The 23,047-nt window shown below is 39.8% G+C and overlaps 1 protein-coding gene across 1 annotated transcript in view; it reads right to left on the bottom strand.

Annotated features, from left to right (window-relative positions):
• LOC145459350 (serine/threonine-protein kinase mTOR-like) overlaps window positions 1-23,047 on the bottom strand; it is a 61,762-nt gene that overhangs the window by 5,246 nt on the left and 33,469 nt on the right. Inside the window, exons 36-56 of the mRNA XM_080337996.1 lie at window positions 22,709-22,928; window positions 21,387-21,572; window positions 21,023-21,148; window positions 19,544-19,675; window positions 19,081-19,184; window positions 17,970-18,087; window positions 17,811-17,910; window positions 16,043-16,125; window positions 15,747-15,847; window positions 15,129-15,225; window positions 13,872-13,970; window positions 13,285-13,407; window positions 12,212-12,394; window positions 10,300-10,434; window positions 10,071-10,245; window positions 9,871-10,006; window positions 7,577-7,724; window positions 3,019-3,141; window positions 1,850-2,005; window positions 1,718-1,792; window positions 622-757 (exon numbers count right to left, since the gene is read on the bottom strand). Coding sequence (XP_080194122.1) covers window positions 622-757; window positions 1,718-1,792; window positions 1,850-2,005; window positions 3,019-3,141; window positions 7,577-7,724; window positions 9,871-10,006; window positions 10,071-10,245; window positions 10,300-10,434; window positions 12,212-12,394; window positions 13,285-13,407; window positions 13,872-13,970; window positions 15,129-15,225; window positions 15,747-15,847; window positions 16,043-16,125; window positions 17,811-17,910; window positions 17,970-18,087; window positions 19,081-19,184; window positions 19,544-19,675; window positions 21,023-21,148; window positions 21,387-21,572; window positions 22,709-22,928 — 2,756 coding nt within the window. The remainder of the gene's footprint in view (window positions 1-621; window positions 758-1,717; window positions 1,793-1,849; window positions 2,006-3,018; window positions 3,142-7,576; window positions 7,725-9,870; window positions 10,007-10,070; window positions 10,246-10,299; window positions 10,435-12,211; window positions 12,395-13,284; window positions 13,408-13,871; window positions 13,971-15,128; window positions 15,226-15,746; window positions 15,848-16,042; window positions 16,126-17,810; window positions 17,911-17,969; window positions 18,088-19,080; window positions 19,185-19,543; window positions 19,676-21,022; window positions 21,149-21,386; window positions 21,573-22,708; window positions 22,929-23,047) is intronic.

The raw sequence follows: 23,047 nt of genomic DNA, 5'->3' as shown, positions 1-23,047 counted from the left end.
AAAGACATGGAATTATCCTGATATTGATGCTGCGGCCTATGGAGTCATTATATACTAGGAAATTAACCAATGAGCACATTTGAGTTTGAGACCCTGCATGTATACAAAATTGAATAATATATTGATGTTGAAATAAGCCCGAATATTTTGTATTTCTCAAACCAAACTGTTGAATTAGAAGTAGCAGCCTATGCGATCAAAACTAAACGAGTAAGCACTACCAGCAGATAAAACTATTTCAAGAGACTGTAAGAGGTCTAATTAAACTAATTCAAGCAAAATGCAATCTAATCATAATCGAATTTGTGAAATGTGTCTGTGCTCTCAATCTTATTCTAATCTGATTTCAGGTTGACTAGAAAACGCGCGCAAGAGAACCGTATATCGCAAAAGGAGACAAGTTTACTGCACAGACATTCCCCATTCTCTTGTCTAAGCGAACGAACTCGAATTTGATAGGAACTGATTTTGATGAAATTTATGTTTTTTAGCGAATTCAGTAATTCTAATTCTGATCTAATTTGGAAAAGCAGAAAATTTTAAAGTTGTCCTACTCTGGTCAGACAGGAGTCATCGTCAGCAACTAGTAGAGAATGAAACAGAACACTGCGTGTCACTTACTTTCCATCAACCTCCAATTGAGCAAGGGATCATAGACGAAAGCTTCGAGCACGGTCAATACGCTCTCCGCGTGCTCGCGTAGCACCGACATGACGACGTGGCAAGTATTCCGGAAGTTGCCTTCAATACCGGTGACCTGAAAGAGAAATTGCTAGCAACTCGCACAGAGGGATGTTCAAAAATAACTTTTTTCCCGGATGCCGGGGATTCACTGATTATTTTGCCAGTATTTTTACCTAAAAAGCGGTAGATTTTGACCTTAAACACTTCATTTTGACAGAATTTTCCCCTCATGTATGTAAATTAGGTGTTTTCGCACATAATGTAAGAATTGTACTACTTATGTTCATTTCTCGTTGGAACTGACTGTCCTTACGAGGTAGTTAGACCTGAAAAACTTTTTCGACTTAAAACTGACAAATATATTACAATTAAAAGCTTTACTTCACGAAATCGGGCCCCATGAAGAATTCCATCACATATTACGCCAGCAATAATTAGGATTTGATGTAGTACAACGAAACATACTTTCCTACATTCTTGGGTAGAAAGTGTCTGTCCTCACTAAGAAGCGCTGTAAAATGTCAAATGATAAGTTCACCGACATCTACAATACAAACGAAACGCAGGCTGCCAGAAATTTGTGGCCTTCTAAACAATTTTTTGTCCTAACCCTAAAAATTTGACATGCAAAAAAAATCGCTCTAGCGATTAATATTGTTTGGTTGCCTAAAAAAACGCCGCACACCAAATTTGGCTCAATTCCAACTGGTGGATGTGAAGGCACAGGTTGAAAGTAAGCATCGTTCCTTTTAGAGAGACAATTCATCAATTTCAAAGGACAGTCAAATTTGAAATTCTTTTATGGCTTTTATTTTTAATAAATTCAAAATTCTCAAACTCCCGTTTGTTCACATCGACGAGTTGAAATCGAGCCAAATTTGGTGTGCACCATTTTCTTAGGTCACCTGACAATATAAATTAGTGAATCCCCAGAATCTGGAAACAATTTTTTGGAACAAATCTAATATCCATTTTAAGAACATCTACTGAATATGCAATAGGCAAGCGTTGCATTGGAGTTAAAAACCCTTACCTCCATCGCATTTATCAGCATCCTAGTCAAACGGAACGGAATTTTCTCCGGAAATTTTTCACGAGCCATCGCGACCTGACAAGGAACGATTTCATGACAATCTCGACAGGTGATAAGACGCAGAAACGTTACCTCGAAACAATCGCCGAAATCGATATGAAGAACCTTCCCGCTGATCCGGTCCAGCATGAGATTGCTCGGGTGCCGATCCCCCAGTCCCAGTATGTGACCGACCATGGACATTGTCGCCAGCGACCGCGTGTAGTTGGTCCTTCGGTCAAACCAAATCTGTGATTCGCAGATTTGGAAGTTTGGTTGTAAAGCTTGGTGGGACCAAGAGTTGAACAGATTGGAAATTGTCATCTTTTCCAGAGTAGATTAGAATTAGAATTATTGAATTCACAAGCAACCTGTTTTCTATATCTAGATGACACAGATCATATCAGATTGCATTATGAGTAGTAGCTCTGGGCATAATCATTAGAGTAATTGAATGTGCCTTGGCTTCGTCAACGAATATATTTAAAGTATATACAAAGTGTGGCAGGCCACTCTACGTAATTAGAGTTCGATTTCGAAGGATTCATGATACTTATGGCGACATATTGAGTGCCACTCGACTCGAAGCCTAATTTGGAAAATGACTCGACACGACTTGAGTCAATTTGTGTATTGACTCGACTTGTACTAGAGTAATTATGCAAGATTCGATCAAGTCACATGACTCGATATTGGGATTGCCATTTCATTGAACCTTCGAAGAATAAGAAGGTTACCACATTATTGGTATGTCGTCTACTAGTACTGGTATCTGTAAAATAAGGCCAGAAACTGTGAAGAGTGAGAAAATTAAAAAGGTAGCGCGTTAACGTGAATTTAATTTCAAACTGAACAATGAAAACAATGACTAGGACTCGTACTTGAGTCACAGCACCATTCTTTGGAATTGACTTAAGTCAAAACTACAAATTAAGATTGACCCGTAACTCGGGACCTTGTGACATGGTTACAATCCTGGTTTCTAGAAGCTCCCACGGTGTGAAGAATGTGTCAAAACTATTATTTATTGTTGACAATAAAACTCGTAACGGAAAGCTGCGTATAGTTTCAGAACCCAAAAAATCCTCATGTATCGTTTGTATATTTCTCGTCGATGAAATAGATCGCCGGACCCATGGATCGTTAGCCAAATTCCTTAACACAATCTCGCTAATCAAGTCGCGTTTGATGTGTACTTGCCAGGCTTAGAAATAACATCACGAATTTGTTCTGCTCCGGGATAGGAAAACGTAACAACTTACCTCTGACGTTGGACTCTTGAGCCATAAGAGTTTCGCCAAATCATCACCGGCAGTATTGTTAACGGCATGCTCGAAAACTTCCACTTTTTGCATAGGAGTCAAGTGCTCATAATCAGGAGCCATCTGCGGGAGCGACAAAATATTGGATTAATCATTATGTTACATTCATTATTAACAGCACAACTGGGAAATACACACATAATCTGGGTACCAGCCTGCCCCCTGGAGAAAATGACGAGATGGAAGTAAGCTTTAAACATATCAATAACACAGACAAATTGTGATTCCTATGCAATGCATGAAGAGGTCAGATTACAGAATTGTGGCAGATGAAGAATTGGCAAGGGTTGCAGAGGTAAAGATGATTAAAATGAAGAAAACAAAATTAAAGAAATGATGCTGCGATTTACGAGAACAAATGTTATTTAATCCAGCAGTGCATTTAAGGCAGTGATTCCCAAGCGCGGCCCCCAGATAGCCTTCTTGCGGCCCCAAAAATATATTAAGAAATCGATTTATGACAAAAAATAAAATTTATATTAATAAAATACTCTTGCTTGGCTTGGCCTCTGTAGTTTTTAATTATAGAATTGCAGGAAAGTTGTGAGACTACTAACGTTACGTCACTGCTGCTTCAATGCAATGTGCCCTAACTTTCCAGTTGAACGAGCAGTGTCTATAGATTTAAATAGGTATTGATAACTTTCAAAACCGGAGGAAAATCCTGAAAAAATGGTAAATAATTTCGAAATAACAAAAACTTCGTCATATATACAAAATACATATACGTTTAATTGTCCATATAGGCGCCTAAATGACTGGCGCCGAATGTTCTTGTCTTGGCAATCTGAACCTCACAAGACAAATGATTACCAGTGAACCCAGCCCTCGGTAAACCCAGCCTTACAAACCCAGCCCTCGGTAAACCCAGCCCTCGGTGAACTCGGCCCTCGGGAACTTTTGTAATTAAGTGTATTAATAAGTATTATTATGAATTATTAAACTAATAATGTTATTACCAACTGATTTGTCGATCTTGTAAGGAGGTCAGGGCATGCGTAGATCACGCAGTCACGGCGTGATCAGATCACGTGATCACGATTGCACAAGCGCCAAGCGCGGCCTTACAAACTCGACCCTCGGTGAACCCGGCCCTCGGGAAATTTTGTATTCACCGGCAACTCTAATATCCCCCTCCCCCAACCCTAATATCCCACCCCCGGCAACCCTAATATCCCACCTCCGGCAACCCTAATATCCCACCTCCGGCAACCCTAATACCCCCCTCCCCCAACCCTAATATCCCACCCCCGGCAACCCTAATATCCCACCTCCGGCAACCCTAATATCCCACCTCCGGCAACCCTAATATCCCACCTCCCCCAACCCTAATATCCCACCTCCACCAACCCTAATATACCCCCTCCCCCAACCCTAATATCCCCCCTCCCCCAACCCTAATACCCCACCTCCCCCAACCCTAATATCCCCCCTCCCCCAACTCTAATATCCCACCTCCCCCAACCCTAATATCCCCCCTCCCCCAACCCTAATATCCCACCCCCGGCAACCCTAATATCCCACCTCCCCCAACCCTAATATCCCACCTCCACCAACCCTAATATCCCACCTCCACCAACCCTAATATCCTACCTCCGCCAACCCTAATATCCCAGCCCCCAGCTTTAATTCAGAATTGTTCGGGGGCGGAATTCACCGAGGTCCATAGCATTCGAGAAACACCATGAATACCACAAAACAAACAAGTAGAGTATGTGAGCGTCGCGTTATCTCCCCCGCTTACTCAATCCGTGAATACAAAATTTCCCGAGGGCCGAGTTCACCGAGGGCTGGGTTTACCGAGGGCTGGGTTTGTAAGGCTGGGTTTACCGAGGGCTGGGTTCACCGGCAACCAAGACAAATACCATCCCGCAGGAAAGAAAATTATATGCCAGTGAAGAAATACCAATCAGAAATCGTGTGATCTTTCAGTTTAGTAGGTTTGGGCAATTCTACATTTTTTTGATATAGCAGACAGGAGGTCACGAAATAACATCATGTAAAGAAGTGATACCTAGGGGTCCACCCCCGGAGATGTTCAATTTTACGGGGTCTGCAGTTTCAAAGACATCCTCTCACTCAGCTCTACCGGTAAATCAGATTACGTGGGCAAAGAGGACAACCATACAATTCCCGATCTTATTCACCGATTTTATCATGAATTATCGAAATATTCGCGCGTCGCGCTGTCTCACTAAACCAGAGGTCTCAAACACGCGGGCCGCATGCGGCCCGCCAGAGCATTTCGTGCGGCCCGCGACGACATTTTAGATTTTTATTAATTTGACAATATATAAGTGTCACATATATCTTTTCAGGTTATAAAGTGAAAATTCCCTCTTAAATTGCTCCGAAAGCCTCTAACTATTCATCAAACTTCACTATCACATCAATTGCAAACGCTACCATGCAGTGGAAGATTCACTAATTCGCCACATTTCCAATTCGTGATGACAAATCGCGACCCTTAGACGATTCGTGACTGAAATTTGTAAGTTGGACTTGGACGCGAACTTTACTACATTACTCAGACTCGGGCTAACTCGATGGCAAAATGAAAATGACTCGAGTGGACTTGGAGTGACTTGGAATGCCGTGAATTTGTTAGAACCATGGACGCAACAAACTTCGCGTATCAGGGGAATAATAGATCAGAAAGTCGCAGCTTGGTATTTCGCTAACTAAGCAAGTTGTTATGGCAACCATAGGCAATCTGTTAGTTACATCTTTGGTCGCTAAACAATGTTATTAAGGCCACTTAAAGGTATCGAGTACCGTAGTGGGACGCTCCAACGATGTAACAGCAATGGGCCATTCGGCGTTCCGACATTTCAATCACTGGGACACATTCATTAATATATTTATATTATATTTATATTTTTTCTGCTCCTATATTTGAAGATATATGGCCATGAGATTAATAGCCTATATATCAGAAGTATACCCGAATCATGGATTGGAATTACAATGCTCAACTATTGTTTGATATCAGATCAATCTCTATTATCAATCTGTTAAATTCGAAATATTCATAGTAGCTAAAAATAATAATGATAATAATTATGATGGTATCATACATTTGTCCGCCATATGGTGTGTATATCTTATAATTATTATATATCTAGTAGCACAACAATTAGATTCAAATAGTTATAAATCTGATGATTCTATTCGTGCCAGGCCTAAATTGACATTAGAGTAAATCATATTTTGACATGTGTGTTCACTGTCAGTCTGTTGGATCGGCTCACTTTCAATAGGAAAATTCATTCCCGCCAAATAAGGCCTACTTGGAAAGACATAGAATAACCCTATAAATGCTGCGGCCCGCGGCGTCGTCAAAACTGGAAAACTGGCCCGCGAGCACATTTGAGTTTGAGACCTCTGCACTAAACAGTACAACTTGAATTTCGTGGCAAAAGCGGACAACGTGATGCGGGGTCAGTTTATCACCCTATGGGAGCCCGGGGTCCTGCTGAAGTGCCGTTACGTTCCTGCCAACGGGTATACCCCCGGAGATGTTAATTACTATTGAGGGGGGCTATACCTTTTCAAACACACCTCACTCAGCTCTACCGGTAAATCATATTACGTGAACATAGACAGGATGAAAATTGATAGCAATACATGCAATTCTCGATCATATTGACCGATTCAGTCATGAAACTGAAGAAATTTGTCGCGTATCGCGCGTTTAGGCGAAAAAAGCTGATTCACTCAACGGACATACCCAATGCAGCAGAGAAGTAGCGGTAAACAGTGTACAGTTTTGAAATCTCGCCAGGGCAATAAAACTACTCCGAAATAGCCATGATGACTGTTTGGGTCCGTTTCATAGCCGTATAGTATTCGTGCGGTCCCGACCATACTCTGAAATTCTAAATTTGGCCCTCACACCGAAAAAGTTTGGGAACCACTGATTTAAGGTCTTGCAAAGAATATGCACAGTTTCCAATAAAGTGAACTTCAGAATCATGACAAATGGAAAGTTTCCCGGAAAATTTTCTATATTTCTAAAGAGTTTTGGTTCTGTACATCTTCCATTCGCATTGCCACATTTTTTACATTCCGTTTCGAGGTCTGCGTATTTTGATTGTTTTTCTGATTCCTTTTGTTGTACGTTTTGATCATCAGAGACGAAAAATTGATTGCATTACCTTTTCTGTCTTAGTATTTTTTACTGACAGCATGATAGTAATTATATTTCTAATGTTGCATTCACCGAATGCCGAGTAGTAGGTTACAATTACGACTTATATTCATCACTTATACATTCATGTAGTGATTTATTAATACAATATCAATGCACATATTAGCAGTTATTGCATTACTAAATGCCAAATTCACACGTTCCGCATACACTGTACCACAATTCTCTCTCATATTCGGTGAAATATTCATTTCCGTATTTATTATTACAATATTGATGCATCATCTTCATAATAGTCATAGTTATTACATTTCTAATCCCGCATTCATTAGTAACCATTTCACTCACCCGCAACATAATCCGGTGTTCTATGTTGAGCAGAATCTTTTTCTTGTCACGGTAGTCCCTGATAAGCGCATGCAGCGTGTCTGAATGCGGGACCCAGCCGATCAGCCCCGAGTTGGTTGATAACGGGATAACAACGTATCTTTGAATGCTGAAAATGGATCTCGGTAATGTGAAATGATGTCGACGCACCTTCACAAGTAGTGAGAGATGCTTACTGCTCCTAGCAAGTAAGATTTTATTAATAAATGCCAATTCTAGTCTCAAGACTATTTTCCAGGGTTGTAACCAAGCCTCAAGGTTCCGAGACAAGTCAAGCTCACTTTTATAGTTTTGACTCAAGTCAAGTCAAGTCGAGTCATTTTCAATTCACTGTCGAGTCAAGTCCCAGTCCAAGTCAGTGAGAAGAAGGTCTAGTCTGAGTCAAGTCATTGTGTTCACTGCTACAGTTTCAGTTCAGGTTTTTTTAACCGATTGGCACCCGCTGCCATTTTCGAAAAATTTTACTTCATTTTTCAAAACCGAAAAATGGTACCTTCCTGGGATCCGAACACTGTAACCAAGGTGTCTTTCGATTCAAAATATCAACGCGCAACCGATTGCGCCATCCAAATCGCTACCGACGCCGTGTCTGATTACTTATATGAAGAGCAAGCCGAGGAAACGTTGGTTGTGAACAGACATGCTAAATTGCGTACTTTATGAACCTTAGTATAGGTATTTGGCGACGATAGAGTCTGGTGTATTGTATAGGCTCAGAATCCATCGTTCTAGAGAGCCCTGAGTCGACGGTCTACGTCTAGCAGGCGCTAATTTCTAATCAAAACAATACCGACAGTTGTAGTCAGCTCGCGGCAGGCCGCCGAGAGAGTGCGTCATGGCGAGTGATGCGTGCGCGTATGGTAACTTCTAAGGCTTATAACTCAAACTGTTGTGACCCTATATTAGTCATTTTAGTATTCGTAGACGGATATTTACAGTCCTTAGCATAATGATTTACTGCAAATGCTTATCATTACTACAACGTAAGATATATATCGATGTACGACAGCTCTTTGTATACCCAGACGCACGCTTTTGCGTAGGTATAATCGCTGAGTAATATTGTATGTATTCCGAATTATACTTTACCATTAGCCGTTATTTTGAATCATATAGGCAACAACAATTCACAGACACAATCTATGAAAGTTTATTATTAGGCAACAACAATTCACAGACACAATCTATGAAGGTTTATGGCTATTAGAACACGATATATTTCACGTTATGTGACGGGTATTCAGCCTTGTGCTTGAAGCTGGTACGGTAGTCGGATGGAAATCGCTGGCCGGTTTTCAAATGAAACCTTGAGCGATATATAACTAACTAGTATAGTTGCTTTAGCAAAATATAAACAGAAACTGACAATCGCTATTCATAGCAACAAACTACAGCTGGTTATGACGAATAAAACCAACTGAACGACAGTGTACATGGCGGGTATGAGGAACGCGCGTGTCTGCGAAATGCTTCGGCGGATATTTTTGTCACGCGGCCTATCACATGGCTTTTGATCAGCTTAGATGTAACTAATATCAGATATGAAGATACGTGTGGACTTGTATGCACACTAGCTATTCACATAATGAAACAACTATGCCCGAAGACGGCTAGAACGAAACATACAGAACGTTATCTGAGAGTGGTCAATGACGCGCGAATTGCCGACACAGTGTATTTTGCAACATATTTATCTACGGTGTTTGATGTATGATTTTGACGTCTTCTATATAATAAATATCAAATAACAAGGTATCAATGAACTTGTACGAACAATATCTATTCACAGAAATGAACAGCAACGACCTAGCACGATTAATATGTAATATATCGTGGTTTCAATTACGGTACTCTTCTCTCGTACCGGCATGTCGAAAAATACGACACGCCGGTGCCAAACGGTTAAACACACTTTTTACAACTCTGTTTGGTGATATCGAATGTTTCGTATTCATATTATACTCATTTTCTTCACTTTTCACCGTTTTTAATCGCATTTTCAAGCGCCAGTACTAATTGACGAAATACCAAGTGTGGTTGCTTTACGTATTTCCGAAATTACCATGAAATTTTGGTCATGCCAGTACTAGTCTCGTGTCATATGACTTGGTTCAAGTCATGCGCAATAACTAAGTCCAGTCAATACAGAAAGTGACTCGAGTCGAGTCATTTTATGCACCTGAAAAAATGACTCGAGTCAAGTCGAGTCACCAAAAACCGTGACTCGAGTTATTGTAACCCTGCTTTCACCGTACCTCAAGTTCTTGCGACTTGACGTTTGATCATTAGCAAGCAGAGTGTTGACGAGACCAAAGAGCTGCATCACCCGCTCGTCTTGACGCAAGTCCTCATGTCCCTTCAGTAGGAACGTATATTCCTTTCCGTTGCTGCCTGCAAAATTCACTTAGTGTCAGTACACGACTCGTTAGAATAAGTAGATTCAGAAATTCCATACCTTGAATTCTCAATTTTCTAGGACGTTGTTTGGACGTGATCACTTGAAGTGTGGAGTTCACCGACTGAATTTTAATAATATTCTGATGCGGATTGTACGTCCCCGGTACGGCCAGCTCCAAGTCGTGACAGCTCATCAGCTTAGGCGAGACGTATTGCATTTCCAATGACGTGAGCTGAAAGACACAGCTTAAGTAGCAAGCGAGAATGTAGGCACCTACAACACAAACCTGCGGAAGCTGCTTCGTGATTCTACGGAAAACGTGATAGTACAAATCCCACGCTTGGTTCAATTCCTTCACGTTATTCGACAGCGCGTATTTTCGGCACCATTCTTGCGCCTCCTGGAGGTCCCTACCGTATGCCTGCAATTGTGAGCATGCGTGTAACTATCATTTCGGACCTATAATGGACATAGTCAGATAGACTCTAGTTCTGGGGTGTCAAACTCAACTACATCGTATCAGCCAAATTATTCCAAAATGTTACCTCGAAATCCATGCCTTTGTTTGTCACTTTATTACTTTATTAATTATCAAGCATATACACATGACGGTATATTAGATCATATCACAGATTATAAGTTGAACAAGATTTTGTTGCAGTCAAATCCGTGGCAAGTTGCACTTATTTTTCACAAAAGTTGACCTAAAAAGTTGCATTTATGGACAAGTCCCTTGAAATTATTGGGGTATGAGATACTCGAATCGATCCGTATCCAAGGCACTGTAGAAAAACTCAGTGTTGGCAACTTGAACAAAATCAATAGCCTGAAAAAATTGACCCAGTGAAAATATAATTTTCGGCAGTCTAGCCTGAACTTAGATCAAATCAGAAAGGACCTCAAATTTAAATGACAGTGAAATAATCAAGCGAATTATTTACAAATAGTGCCAAATATTTCCAGTTGGTTTCATGAAAAATAGAAAAGACCTGCAAAAAGTTTCATGAAAATCGAAAACAGTTGCAAAACGTTTCATGAAAAATCGAAAAAGCTACATGAGAAGATAGAGAAAAGTTGCTATATAAGATTCCTCCAAACGGCTTAAAACATTATACTACATAGCTCCCAAGTTTCTAGGAAGCTGCTGGAAGCTGTAAAAAAAAGTTGCTAAGGCTGCAAAAACTTGCCTTAATTATAAAGATACTATTCCCGTAACACTTTATTAAAAACAATTGAATCGCCAGAAGTACTATGATTGGTCGCATCAAGATATAAACAGCTAAAACAGTGGCTCAAAAGACAATATAATTTGGCATATATGGGTTCTTCTTTTGGCCGTGCTCTGGCACTAGACATGGGTATGTGTTATGAGGAATACAGGAGATTCAACTCCAAACGCGTAGATTGGAATTGAGTTCCTCAGTATTAAAATCATGATTCGGGTTTCTTTGAAGGTCGGTATAACGGAATATATCTCTTTAGTATCTTGAAACGTTATCCAGGAAGGGAATTGTCCATACGAAGGAATACAAGTAAGATACATTGTGTGCGACCTCGTATTTGTACGATACATATGTGTGTGAGACAATATATAATAGGGTATTCAACATTAAATTTTGGAAACGATTCTTATATCGTTGGTAGGATTGGCAAATTACTAGAACAGAAACAAAGAAAGCTGTCCGTGTGATCTTGAAATACGTGTGTACTGTTCAAGACAGAGTCTGTGGTACGTCAGCAAACAAGGCGTTCGCTGCCACTGGCCGCCGATCCGTCGAAAGAGAGACACACGCAGCGAATAGTACAAGTATTAGATTCAGTATCAGAGTCAGATTACCAAACATCACGAAGACATTTGCCCTGCGTTATAGCCTAGGACCTCATACGAAACATGTAGTGCGAGGCTACACAAGTCACACATTAGTGGAAAGGAAATATCGTTAAGGTCGTAATCAGCCTTCAGCGCTGCCATTAAGTGCATTGTAGGAAGCATGCTAGGAAATATTCCAAGTTATTTCAAATGTGATGAAAAACTGGATTACAGTCTGTGTTATCACATAAAAGGTATATATTTGAACTTTGCCAATCTGTCATTCTGTCATGCTGTCATGATGCCATAATGAGCGATATTAGATTTTGCCCAGCCCTAATCCACAGCCACACCACTAGCAAGAGCCATTCAAAAGCGGGTTTCGCACCTGATTGAAGCTGATTTCTTTCAAAGTCTGCGGGCCGCGTTCCAGTTGCGCGTGTAACGGCTCCAACGTAGCGAGCATACCCACGACGTCCCTCTCCCCGAAATATAACCTGGACGCTTCCTCCAGGCCTTCGTGCCAGTGCTCGTGCCAGAGAATGGCGACACGGATCAATTCATCAGATACCTGAGCAAACGATAAGAACAAGGTGAACTGGTGTGGAACTACACTGGTCAACCAAAAGGAAAAAAAAAATTTGGCAGAATATCTTATTGTGTTTACTGAGGCCTTTAGGGTCACTGATTTTCAATTTGATAATACTTTTGCAAGATTGACTCTAGTTTTCGAGATATGTATGCTTCTAAATAATCCTAACTAACTGTATTTACCTCCTTTTTCATTTAGTAGGAAGTAATTCTGAGCTTTTTTACTTTTATACTGCCCACTAATAGATAATTAACTTTGCAGAACCAGTATGTGGTGCTCAGTTATTCAACCTGGACCGACCTGGTGCAATATCTTTGTTTGTCAAAAGAGCAGTCTGTCAAGCCTAAAAATTAATTTAGGTTTGCAGAGTTTTTCAGGCCACCCAACGATGTCAGACCTGGCCATTTTAGGACTCACGGACCGAATAAAGCCAGAAACCCTATTCTAATCGTTCAAAAGAAGTTGCTTGGAATCACGAAAATATAATGTGTCATCATTATTCAGAACAATATCATATAATAAATTTTCTTTTTAATTACCTAATATTCCCACATACACTTAGCAGCTTGTGTACACTGATTTCAATGTAGAAATAAAATTAATACTACACAGGATACAGTTCATTCTTTTTGCTTGGCACAGCACAATATTTCTGCTTCTCATTTGGCCCCCCTCGGTAAAAAATATTAGTCTGTTCTAGGCCAAGGTGAGTGTATGATTGAAATACTACTGTAAGTGGTTTCGACTCCTCTACACGTAGCTTTTTGTAATTTATAGACATCATGAGGTGTTTTAAAATGAGGAAATTATCATTGAAACTGAATTGAATAGGCAGAGAATAGCGCACCGACTGTCAAACAAGATCTCACCATAACGGCTTGGTTTACTAACGCGCTCGAGTGCTCACACATTTTTGAAAGGATCGCGTTAGCAGCTTTTTGACGCGGTACAGCCGTCGACTTTGAAGCTACCGTCAGCGGATAGATCAGCGCCTGAGAAAGAAGAAAATGTCACGAAACACTGGAAACCGGTTTCAATAATCATGAAATTAACTTTTGAATAGTATATTGTTATTGAAATAACCCCGAATATTTTCGGTTGACACTCGCTAGGGGTAGTCGTCAGCAACTCGTGGAGAATGAAGAGAACAATCGTATAATTTTAGATAATATATTGATCTCTTCGCCCCGATGATTCGAATTTTCATGCTGATGACGTCATATTTGGTGATACAATTGTTGATAACCAATGTTTTTTCCAATTCTCCATTAGTTGCTAACGATTACGCAAATATTCGGGTGCATTTCAATATCAATATACTATTTAATTTATAAACGCAAACAACAGTTAGCCTACTACTTTATAAAAAACAATACAGCCAAATATTATATGGTACCGTGATATTGTAGATGGTAATTATCTGTGTAACATATACAAAATGGCGCCTTGGACTTACCTGAGGATGGTATTTTCCAATATCGTTCAATAGCTGGTGGATAGGCCGCGCCACCAATTGCCGAGGCGTGTCGATTCGAGCTATCAGTTGTGGAATCACCTGCAAATAAAAAAAAATGTTGTTTGCAGGGTTGCAATAACTCAAGCAATTCCTATGATTTGAGACAAAAGAATCTGTTACTAGCAGTAGTCATCCTTGGCACTGAAGCCGGCTTTTAACCACGCCATAAGTCAATCTCACTTCTATGATTTTGACTAAAGTCTTCGAGTCATTTTCAATTCACCACCGAGTCAAGTCTGAGTACAAGTCAGGGAGCAGAGGGCCGAGTCCAACTCATAGTGTTGAGACTCGAGTCCGAGTCCAAGTAATTATGTTCAGCTGTTCAGTTATGAGTTCAAGTCATGTTTACCTTAACCTTTTAACAACTCTGCTTTGGTGATATCAACTGCCTCATATTCATAATATACTTAGTGACAATATAGTATGTAAACTGTCCTACCTAATAGCCCTTTCACTGTAACGCCTATCAGAGAATTCGCACTCCTGCAGAATCGAATAATTTATAAGTCTTGTTCTAATCAAACTTTCGATCTGGTGCACATGGCCATAGTAGTCGACCACCCTTAAAAAACCTTACCAACCAACCAACCAACCAACAACGATTTCAAAGTAAGTAAGAAGTATTTAAGCCTTGGCTATGCCTAAAAAACATAACATTGTGAAGTAATAGTTGTCCAAAACCTAGGGCTATAATGACTCGAGTCGCAAGTTTTGGATGACTTGTCTAGACTTGAGTCATTTTTGAATTATGGAAAATAACTCCACTCGACGGAATTTGTGTATTGACTCGACTTGCACTCGAGTCATTGCGCATGACTCGAGATTTGGACAGCAAAGACAGGCATCTTGTTGTAATTTCGAAGAATAGTAAGCTACCGCATCATTGGTATTTCGTCAATCAGTACTGGCGTTTGTAAAATAGGGCCAGAAACTGTGGAAAGTGAGAAAAATTGTTATAACATGAATGCGAGGAATTTAATATCACCCAAAAAGAGTTGTAAAAACGCGAGTTGAACAGGATCGAATTCGAAAATGAACAGTGACTCGGACTCGAACCTTGACTCGATGGTGAATTGAAAATGACTAGACTTGACTCGAGTCAAAACTATAAAAGTGACTTGTGACTCGAAACACTGCGACTCGGTTACAAAACCTCGGTTGGCTGGTCACTTTTGTACGGAAAAACTTGATCATTACCTGCAGCCAGTTTTCGATCTGAATCATTTTCAGCCCTTCGATCACAGATTCCGCGATTCTCTGCTTGTCACCGTAATCAAACCACACGGACAGGACCCTGAACAATTAGCAAAACCAAATTTAATTACGAGCTTAGCAATTCATGACCACTATCGACACATACTTTACAAACTAACCAATGTTTTTAGGAGTTCTAGTTCTAGTTGGGGATTTTCAAAAGGGAGTAGTTGTACTTCTCGTTGAGCATTAAAAAAATTAGTTGCTGTACAACTAGAAATCAGGTGCCGTCGTTTAGTGTGATTCGTGAGACCGGTGCTCTGTTGTGTGATGTTCTTGCTGCCATTGCCACCTCAGAGTCAGCAATCCTACTGATGCCGTAGCCAGAGTGGGTATTGGGGGTTAAAATACAGTTCCTTTTAAACCAGAAACCACGATATTTTCGAATACCGAATCCATTTCTAATATTCCTTAGCTCATTTGCAAGAAAGCCAATCAGATTCCGATAACATATAGATCCCTGCATCATTACGAGAGTGGTTGTTGATATCTTAAGAGTGAAATTCTAAATTTTAGGACTAGCGGCGACAAACAGTTGAATTGATGACATCCCACACACACCTCAAAGTATCCTGCAATGAGTTTCCTTGTGAGAGAGCGATAGAGCGGAAAAATCCACGAACAGCTTGCACTGCGTGTTGATGAAGACGACCCCAACAATCCTGAAACAAAACAGCAGCGTTTCAGAAAAATATTGAAAAAAATTTGACACCTCTTTTTTCAATGTCAATCTCTGATTAAAATTTTGCTAATATCATACATCACACAGAGCAAAGCACACACCGACACTCTCGGAATCAAAAGTTTAAACGATGACTGAAAGAAAACTGGCAGGGTAAAGGTATACCAGTACTCGCCTTAATCAGGGTCATTCTCTTGAGCTCGGTGTCGTGCGTTTCAGAAGAATGGCCACCTTCATGCTCGGAACTCTTTCCAGACACTAAAAGAAACGCATTCGACTTTCGAGCGATGAAGATTGAAGAAAACAATCTGGCAATTCAAGCCTTGTGAGTATGTGATCAAAGTCCAACCTATTATAATATTGTTTCCAAAGTAAAGATTTTTTTGCAACCTTCATTTGGAGTGTATTGTAGATTTTGCACTGTCGGTGAACTGACATTTTACAGCTTTTAGCCTACTTTACAGGCCTACCGGTGTACACGGCCCATTGTGTGCTCATTGTGAATCATAAACAGTGAAATGAAACAAATAGGTTGACATGGTGTTATGCTCAACGTACCGCAGTATCCTAACTGAAGCAAGACTGCGTGGGCATTGCGTGGTTCTTATATCAAGAAGCGCATGATGAAAAATTGTGATGTAGACACCATTGTGATGTAGACATCACAAGACTGCAATACAATGAATAATAGGAAAATAGGAAGATGCCGAAACGACTAGGAGTAGTCTTAAGATCAGACACCCATCTGGGCCTTGGCTATGTAAAGAGGAGGCATGCACACTGAATGAAAGTAAAAGAAGATGATATAAAGTGGCAAGTTTGTGAGTCAAAAAAGTTTTTTCAGGTCAAACTACTTCGAAAGGACAGACCAGGGCCAGCCAACCCGTGGCCCGCGAGGTAATTTTCGAAATTAGTAATATTATCAAAAATGGATTGCACAGATTGTGAACTTGCAAGGCCAACCAAAAATTTGATTAGTCTGGCCGCCACACTTGAGATGTGATGACTAAAATATCAGTTCCGACGCATTAGCAGGTCCATGAGCCAGTCACATTTTGGTAGATCTTCGTACACCACAATATAGCAGAATAATTTGCGATAGATTTATCAGAAGTAAGAAACTTCTACACGCTTCGCGTAACATGTTGCCACTCGATTTCTTGCTTTTAATATTGTTACCCCTATGTGAAAATGAAAGAACGCCTAATGTATCAGATTGAGTCGAACTATATTCGCGATTACGAGACAAAGTGTCGTTCAACATATGCGACCTTGCATTTGCGCTCGCAGAAAGACCATCGACTATGAAACCTAGGCGCAAAATGATTGACGCATGTTTGGTCGAAGCTTTCGATATCGTTATGTCCGGGCGCCTTATAGCCCATTCCTTGCAAACTGAGCCCAGCGATATAGCCTACAGCAGGCCCGCAATATAGTCAAGTGACAATATTTTTGAACTATGAACTTCGAAAAATTTTCGCGCTTGGCGCGGCTAGAGGCCCGCGCAATAGTTCGTCAATCAAATGTGGCCCTTTGGCTGAAAAGGTTGGCCAGCCCTGGGACAGACAGTTCCAACCAGAAATGAAGATAGGTACCGTAATACAATTCTAACATTATGTGGAAAAACACCTAATTTGCATAGGTTAGGTCAAAATGTTGTCAAAATTAGATTTTTTAGGTCAAAATCTTCTGTTTTAGGTAAAAAAAAATCGCCCTACTCATAAGCCTCTTTGATCATCCACTTGATTAAGAAATTATGTCCATCAGTGACATTTCATGTTGTTTTATCAGTACAGGTAAGTTAAGCGTTGGGAACCTCATGCTACGTATAATATGCATGACATGGTTCCCAACCTCAATGACAAAATCCGAACGGCGAAAGACTTGCCAAAAATTGTGGAATTACACATCAAAAATCGACGTTTCATAAATCTGAAACAAACCTTTGTGATGCAACTTCTTCTTCCCGCTCTTGTAGGCTTCGATTTTTCCCTTGTAGAATTGCACGCATTCAAAATTCATCACGGCCCAGCAATGCCAGCCCTTGGGAAGAATTGAGATATACATTGTTGTCGAAACAATCGTGGATCAGAAACGATTACCTTGTACCATCCTTTGTCGTGCTCTGTAGCCAACTTGAAATATGCCGATATCTCGTGAGCACGCTCCTCCGTGATTCCGTAAATTTCTTGCTGCCACTCACCAAGTTTACGGTAACATCTGAAGGTACATTTGGAAAACTAGAAAATTTTCAGCTTCCCAAATTATCTTAGAATTAAAATTATCATCGATAAATTTTTTCCTTAACTAGATTTTGATCAGAATTACTGAAATTGCATAAACTTGAAATTGAATCAAGTTGCGAATTAGAACGAATTACAACAAAAGCAAGTCCAGTTTATATAAAATCTGAGGTCATTTCATGAGCACAGCAATGGCAAATGTCTGTTCACCAAGCCTGGCCTGTTTCGCATTATACATTACTCCTGTAGCATTTTCAGCAAAAGCAGAAATCAGACTAGAATTAATCACAAATTAGATTAGAGTTAGTTTATGGGCATTTCGCCGTAATGAGTCTAATTACCAAACCAGAATTATCTATTGTTACAAGTCTGATCTGTAGGTGGATTTGCGGATGGATGATTTGTTACAATAACTGACATTGTTATTCGCCATTCGAATTATCCCGATATATTCGAATGTTAGCCATGAATGGTGAAAACTTGAAACAAAATTTGAAATATCGCAACAGGCATCAATTATTTTACACTATTAGCAGATAACGGATTGAAATTCTGCCGTGGAAGAATTTTTCAGCAATTGAGTTTACACCATTGAATAGTGTATTGATATTGAATTGGCCCGAATATTATCGGCTAACACTCTTCAGGGGCCATCGTCAGCAACTAGTAGAGAATTAAAAAGAACAATGTCTACCGACAATCGTATCACAAAATATGACATCATACTACCGAGTGTAAGCCGGGTTTCAATATCAATGAACTATGCAATTGGATACTGACGTTTTGCATCTCCAAGATTCTCTAGCTAGTTTCTTCAAATATGAGCATATTGTTAGTTGTGATATTGAAGTTTTGTCCTAAAAGCCAATTCAAATCTTGATATCTACTACTCCCATGTCCAAGACATAGCGAAAATATCACAAGTCATAGTTGCCGGAAAATGCGAGTCTTCCACTGCACCGGGCCATACCTTGACATCAAGTGATTCAATTCGGCTTTACGAGCTTCCGTCAACGTTTGAGGCATGACTTGCATTTCGGTGACAAACTGTTGCAGGTTGCGAACCGCGTCATTCTGTTGGCATTATGAGAAAAGCCGAGTTAAAATATATTTCATTCGGCAGGAATAATGGAAAGAAGTTTAAATATGTCAGGGGCTAGGCTACGCATCAAAATAAAAAATCAGTCATACACCTAAGGCCCATATCTTTAAAACTGATGGAGTAATCTTTCTGGAATTTGGACACAAGGTGCTTTGGTGAACATCCTAACTTTGGTGAAAAATTGGTAGGGATTGGTCGACATTTTTCCGACTTTCATTCGATTATATGATTTTTGAAACTAATTTTTGGCAAAAGTTTTCAGTGATTCTAGTCAATTACCGGTTGAAATGTATACCATATGCCCCGTAATTTGTAGTTCGCACACACTTACATGTTGTCCTTGCCTCCACATATATTTCATGTAGTTGTAGGACACAAAAGGGTAGGTGGTTGGCAATGGCGCTTTGGGGTCCACACTCGGATCGACCTCTAGTAGATTGATGAGAACTTTCTTCGCTAATCCCTGCAGACAAAAGCATATCGTTATCATCTGGCATTCTAGAAGTTACCTATGATAAGTATCCTGTTTCAGTAACAATGATGGAGATGCAACGCTAAAACAGGTTTTTTAGAAGTACAGAACTTCGATATTGCAACAAATAATATGTTGATATTGCCAAATTTATCCCACTTTTCGACTGACTCACCAGAAGGGAAAGTCAGCATAAGCAATGTAGCTAAGTCGATCACATTCCCACAGCATAACATTACAATCCAATCCAGACTGACCTGTCCCGTAGGGTTGTTCAAAATTAACTTTTTTTTTTCAGATTGCGGGGAACCACTGATTTGGCTAAATTCCAACTGTACGATGTGAACGCACAGGAGTTTGAAAATTTTGAATTTATTCTTATAAAATAATTTTAAAAGAAATTTAAAATTTACTATCAACCCCATGAAATTGTGAAGTTGTCGTCTAAAATAACGATGCTCAACAATTGCTGTTCATTCGCAATTGCTGGATTCGCAAAAAATAACTTGGACAGCAGGTAAAACCAGAATTATTACTGAAAAACTCAAATAACTTCGCTTCTACGGGCAGGAATTGCGCCAAATTTGTTTTGCATCGTTTTTGTGGACAACTCAACAATTTCATGAGGTTGACAGTCAATTTGAAAAAAAAAATTCGAAAATTTTGATTAGCTCTGCGTCGGCTCCTACTTGTTGGAATTGAGTCAGATTTGGTGGGCAGCGGTGTTTCATGCAACTCAACAATGGAAACAGAGAATCCCAAGGAATCCAGAAAAAAAGTTATTTTTGAACAACCCTTCCAATCCAGCCACTAATGCTACCGACAGATTGTAGGATAACCTATTTCGGAAGGCAGTATTTTGTTTAATTTTTCACTACAATCTTAACATGACACAGTTGAATAATTGACGATCGAGTAATGTATTCATATTGGAATAAAAACTTTACGTTGACATTACTCAGGGGTAATCATCAGCAACTAGTAGAGAATAGGAAAGAACATCGTCAACAATCGTATCAGCAAATATGACATCACCGGAATGAAATTTTGAATAATTGTGGCAAAGAAAACGCTTAAGCTCAATGCACTATTTTTAGATCGTACACAATCACCCTGTGTTGGCACAAACTTGGTTGGTGCAATTTGATAAAAGTCGACTCCAAGGCACACAAATGAAAGCGTCTGTCACGAAATCTGTCGTTTCGATAATTTTTCGCACACACAGAATTATGAAACAAATGTTCTCTACTAGTTGCTTAAGATTACCCCTGACATGTATCAACCAAACGTTTTTGGGGTGTATTCCAATATCAGTAAATTAAATTCTATTCTTCATACCATCCGTCCATTCTTCTTACAAAGGCTGACGAACTTTAACCACGAGCGAATGTCATCATGAGGCGACAAAACAAGAGAACGAACTTGAATGATGCGTTGCCAATCCTCAAGCTTCTTCTCGCAACCCTGTAAATTTAGACCACAATGTACACCAGGCTTTCGTTATTCGAGAGAGTGAAAGAAATATGGCAACACAAGAATGCAATTTTACATTAAATTGAATGTTAACTTCAAGAAATTGTTGAGTTGTCTAAAAATGAAGTAAAAGATTGTGGGTTTCAGACTATACGAATGGTACATGATTGCAGTTGAACAATCGTTGGCTAATAAAATTCTTCGATCAAAATATACAAATGGGATCTACCTGAAGCCTATCCCACCAAGACTGTCTGATGAGCTGTCTGCGTTCCGGCACTAATTTATAGCAAACCACTTCTTCCAATTCCGCCAGCATCTGGCAATTTACGAGGGCAGAGTACGCGCGGTTGTAGGACTCTCCCGCCAGGGCCGTCAATTCGCTGTCCAGTATGACTCTTGCTTCTTCGATGCACTGAGAAATAAAACAAGGAAGTCTTGTCAAGCAAAGTGATTTCGTTACCACAACACATTGTACTCGTCATTCACTGAGAACGCACAACTTCAGTGTTACCAGCCAACAACCGCTGCTGTTGAACGGTCATTCTACATTCTTGGCAAGCTACTTAGTAAGAACAGACACTTTCTTCCCGATAATGTAGGAAAGTATCTTTCGTTGTACTACAACAAATCTGAATTATTTCTACCATAATGCATGATGTGACTACTGGTATTCTTCATATGCCCAGATTTTATTAAAATAACGTTTTTTCATGTAAAACTTTGTCAGTTTTCAAGTCAAACAGTTTTTTCAGGCTAAACTACCTCGTAATGACAGACAGTTCCAACAAGAAATGATGATAAGTAGTAGGCCTACATTTCTAGCACGAAAACACGTCATTTACATACATGAGGGCGAAATTTTGTCAAAATTAAGTTTTTAATTTGAAAAAAAAAAGTCAAAATTTCATTTTTTTAGGTCAAAATCCTCTGTTTTTAGGTCAAATGTGTTTTATCTATATGTCCATAAAGAATGTAACATCAGTTCTGCATCACATTAAATATTTTTTGATATTTTTCGACCAAATCTAATTCATTGCACTGCCTTCAACAGTGAAAACAGCGTCAAAAACTATATTTCTTGTTGATAAATTCACTGTTAGCACTCAAAACAATCATCTCTCAGCACTCGACCAAAATCATTAGAATTAACTGTTATGTTCTTGATCTTGTTTGAACAAGAACTCAATACGACGAGGTTGCAATACGAAATCAGTATATATTAACAGCAGAATAACTTCAAGGCAGGCGACACGATCCAGAGTTCAGTTAAATGAAAAGACCACGAGACAACAGAACACAGGGTATAAATACAAAGCACGACACACGAGGAAATAATGATTGGCGGTAATTACTAATCCTAGACAAATAAGAGTGAAACGATACCAACGTAAATACACGAACATAACATTACCAATCGATTTAAATTTGAATATTCAAATCATTGTGCTCAGCCCTAGTCACAGACCCCTACATAGAACTATTTATGAAGTCATTTGGGGAGTTTGATGACTACAAACTTAAAAATATAATATTAACTTAACAAGTCACCTCTTTTGCCTGAACGAAATGATTCTGATGAATGGCCATCACGGCTCTGTAAAACGGACCGTCGTATTGCTCTCTCGGTATCATGCAAGTGTATTCGTCCATGCAGTCCCACTTTCCGAGGCCCCACGACGCGGCAACGGCGAGGCGGGCCATTTTTCTCTGGTATGGCTCGTCTGGGTTAAGCGACCATTCTTGCTCCACAAAAGTGTGCAGATCATCCCTATGTAAATAAACTACTTCAAGAAATGGCAAAATCCAGTGCTGTGAAAAGATCAGACGGCCAAAACCAACATTTCATGGTCATTTCGAATAATAGTGAAGAAACCAAAATATTGAAAT

The sequence above is a fragment of the Botryllus schlosseri genome, chromosome 16 (genome assembly GCF_051294905.1).
Source record: "Botryllus schlosseri isolate E-star chromosome 16, Bs_hap1, whole genome shotgun sequence".
NCBI classification, from domain to species: domain Eukaryota; kingdom Metazoa; phylum Chordata; class Ascidiacea; order Stolidobranchia; family Styelidae; genus Botryllus; species Botryllus schlosseri.
This window is presented reverse-complemented; position numbering and strand designations above follow the sequence as displayed.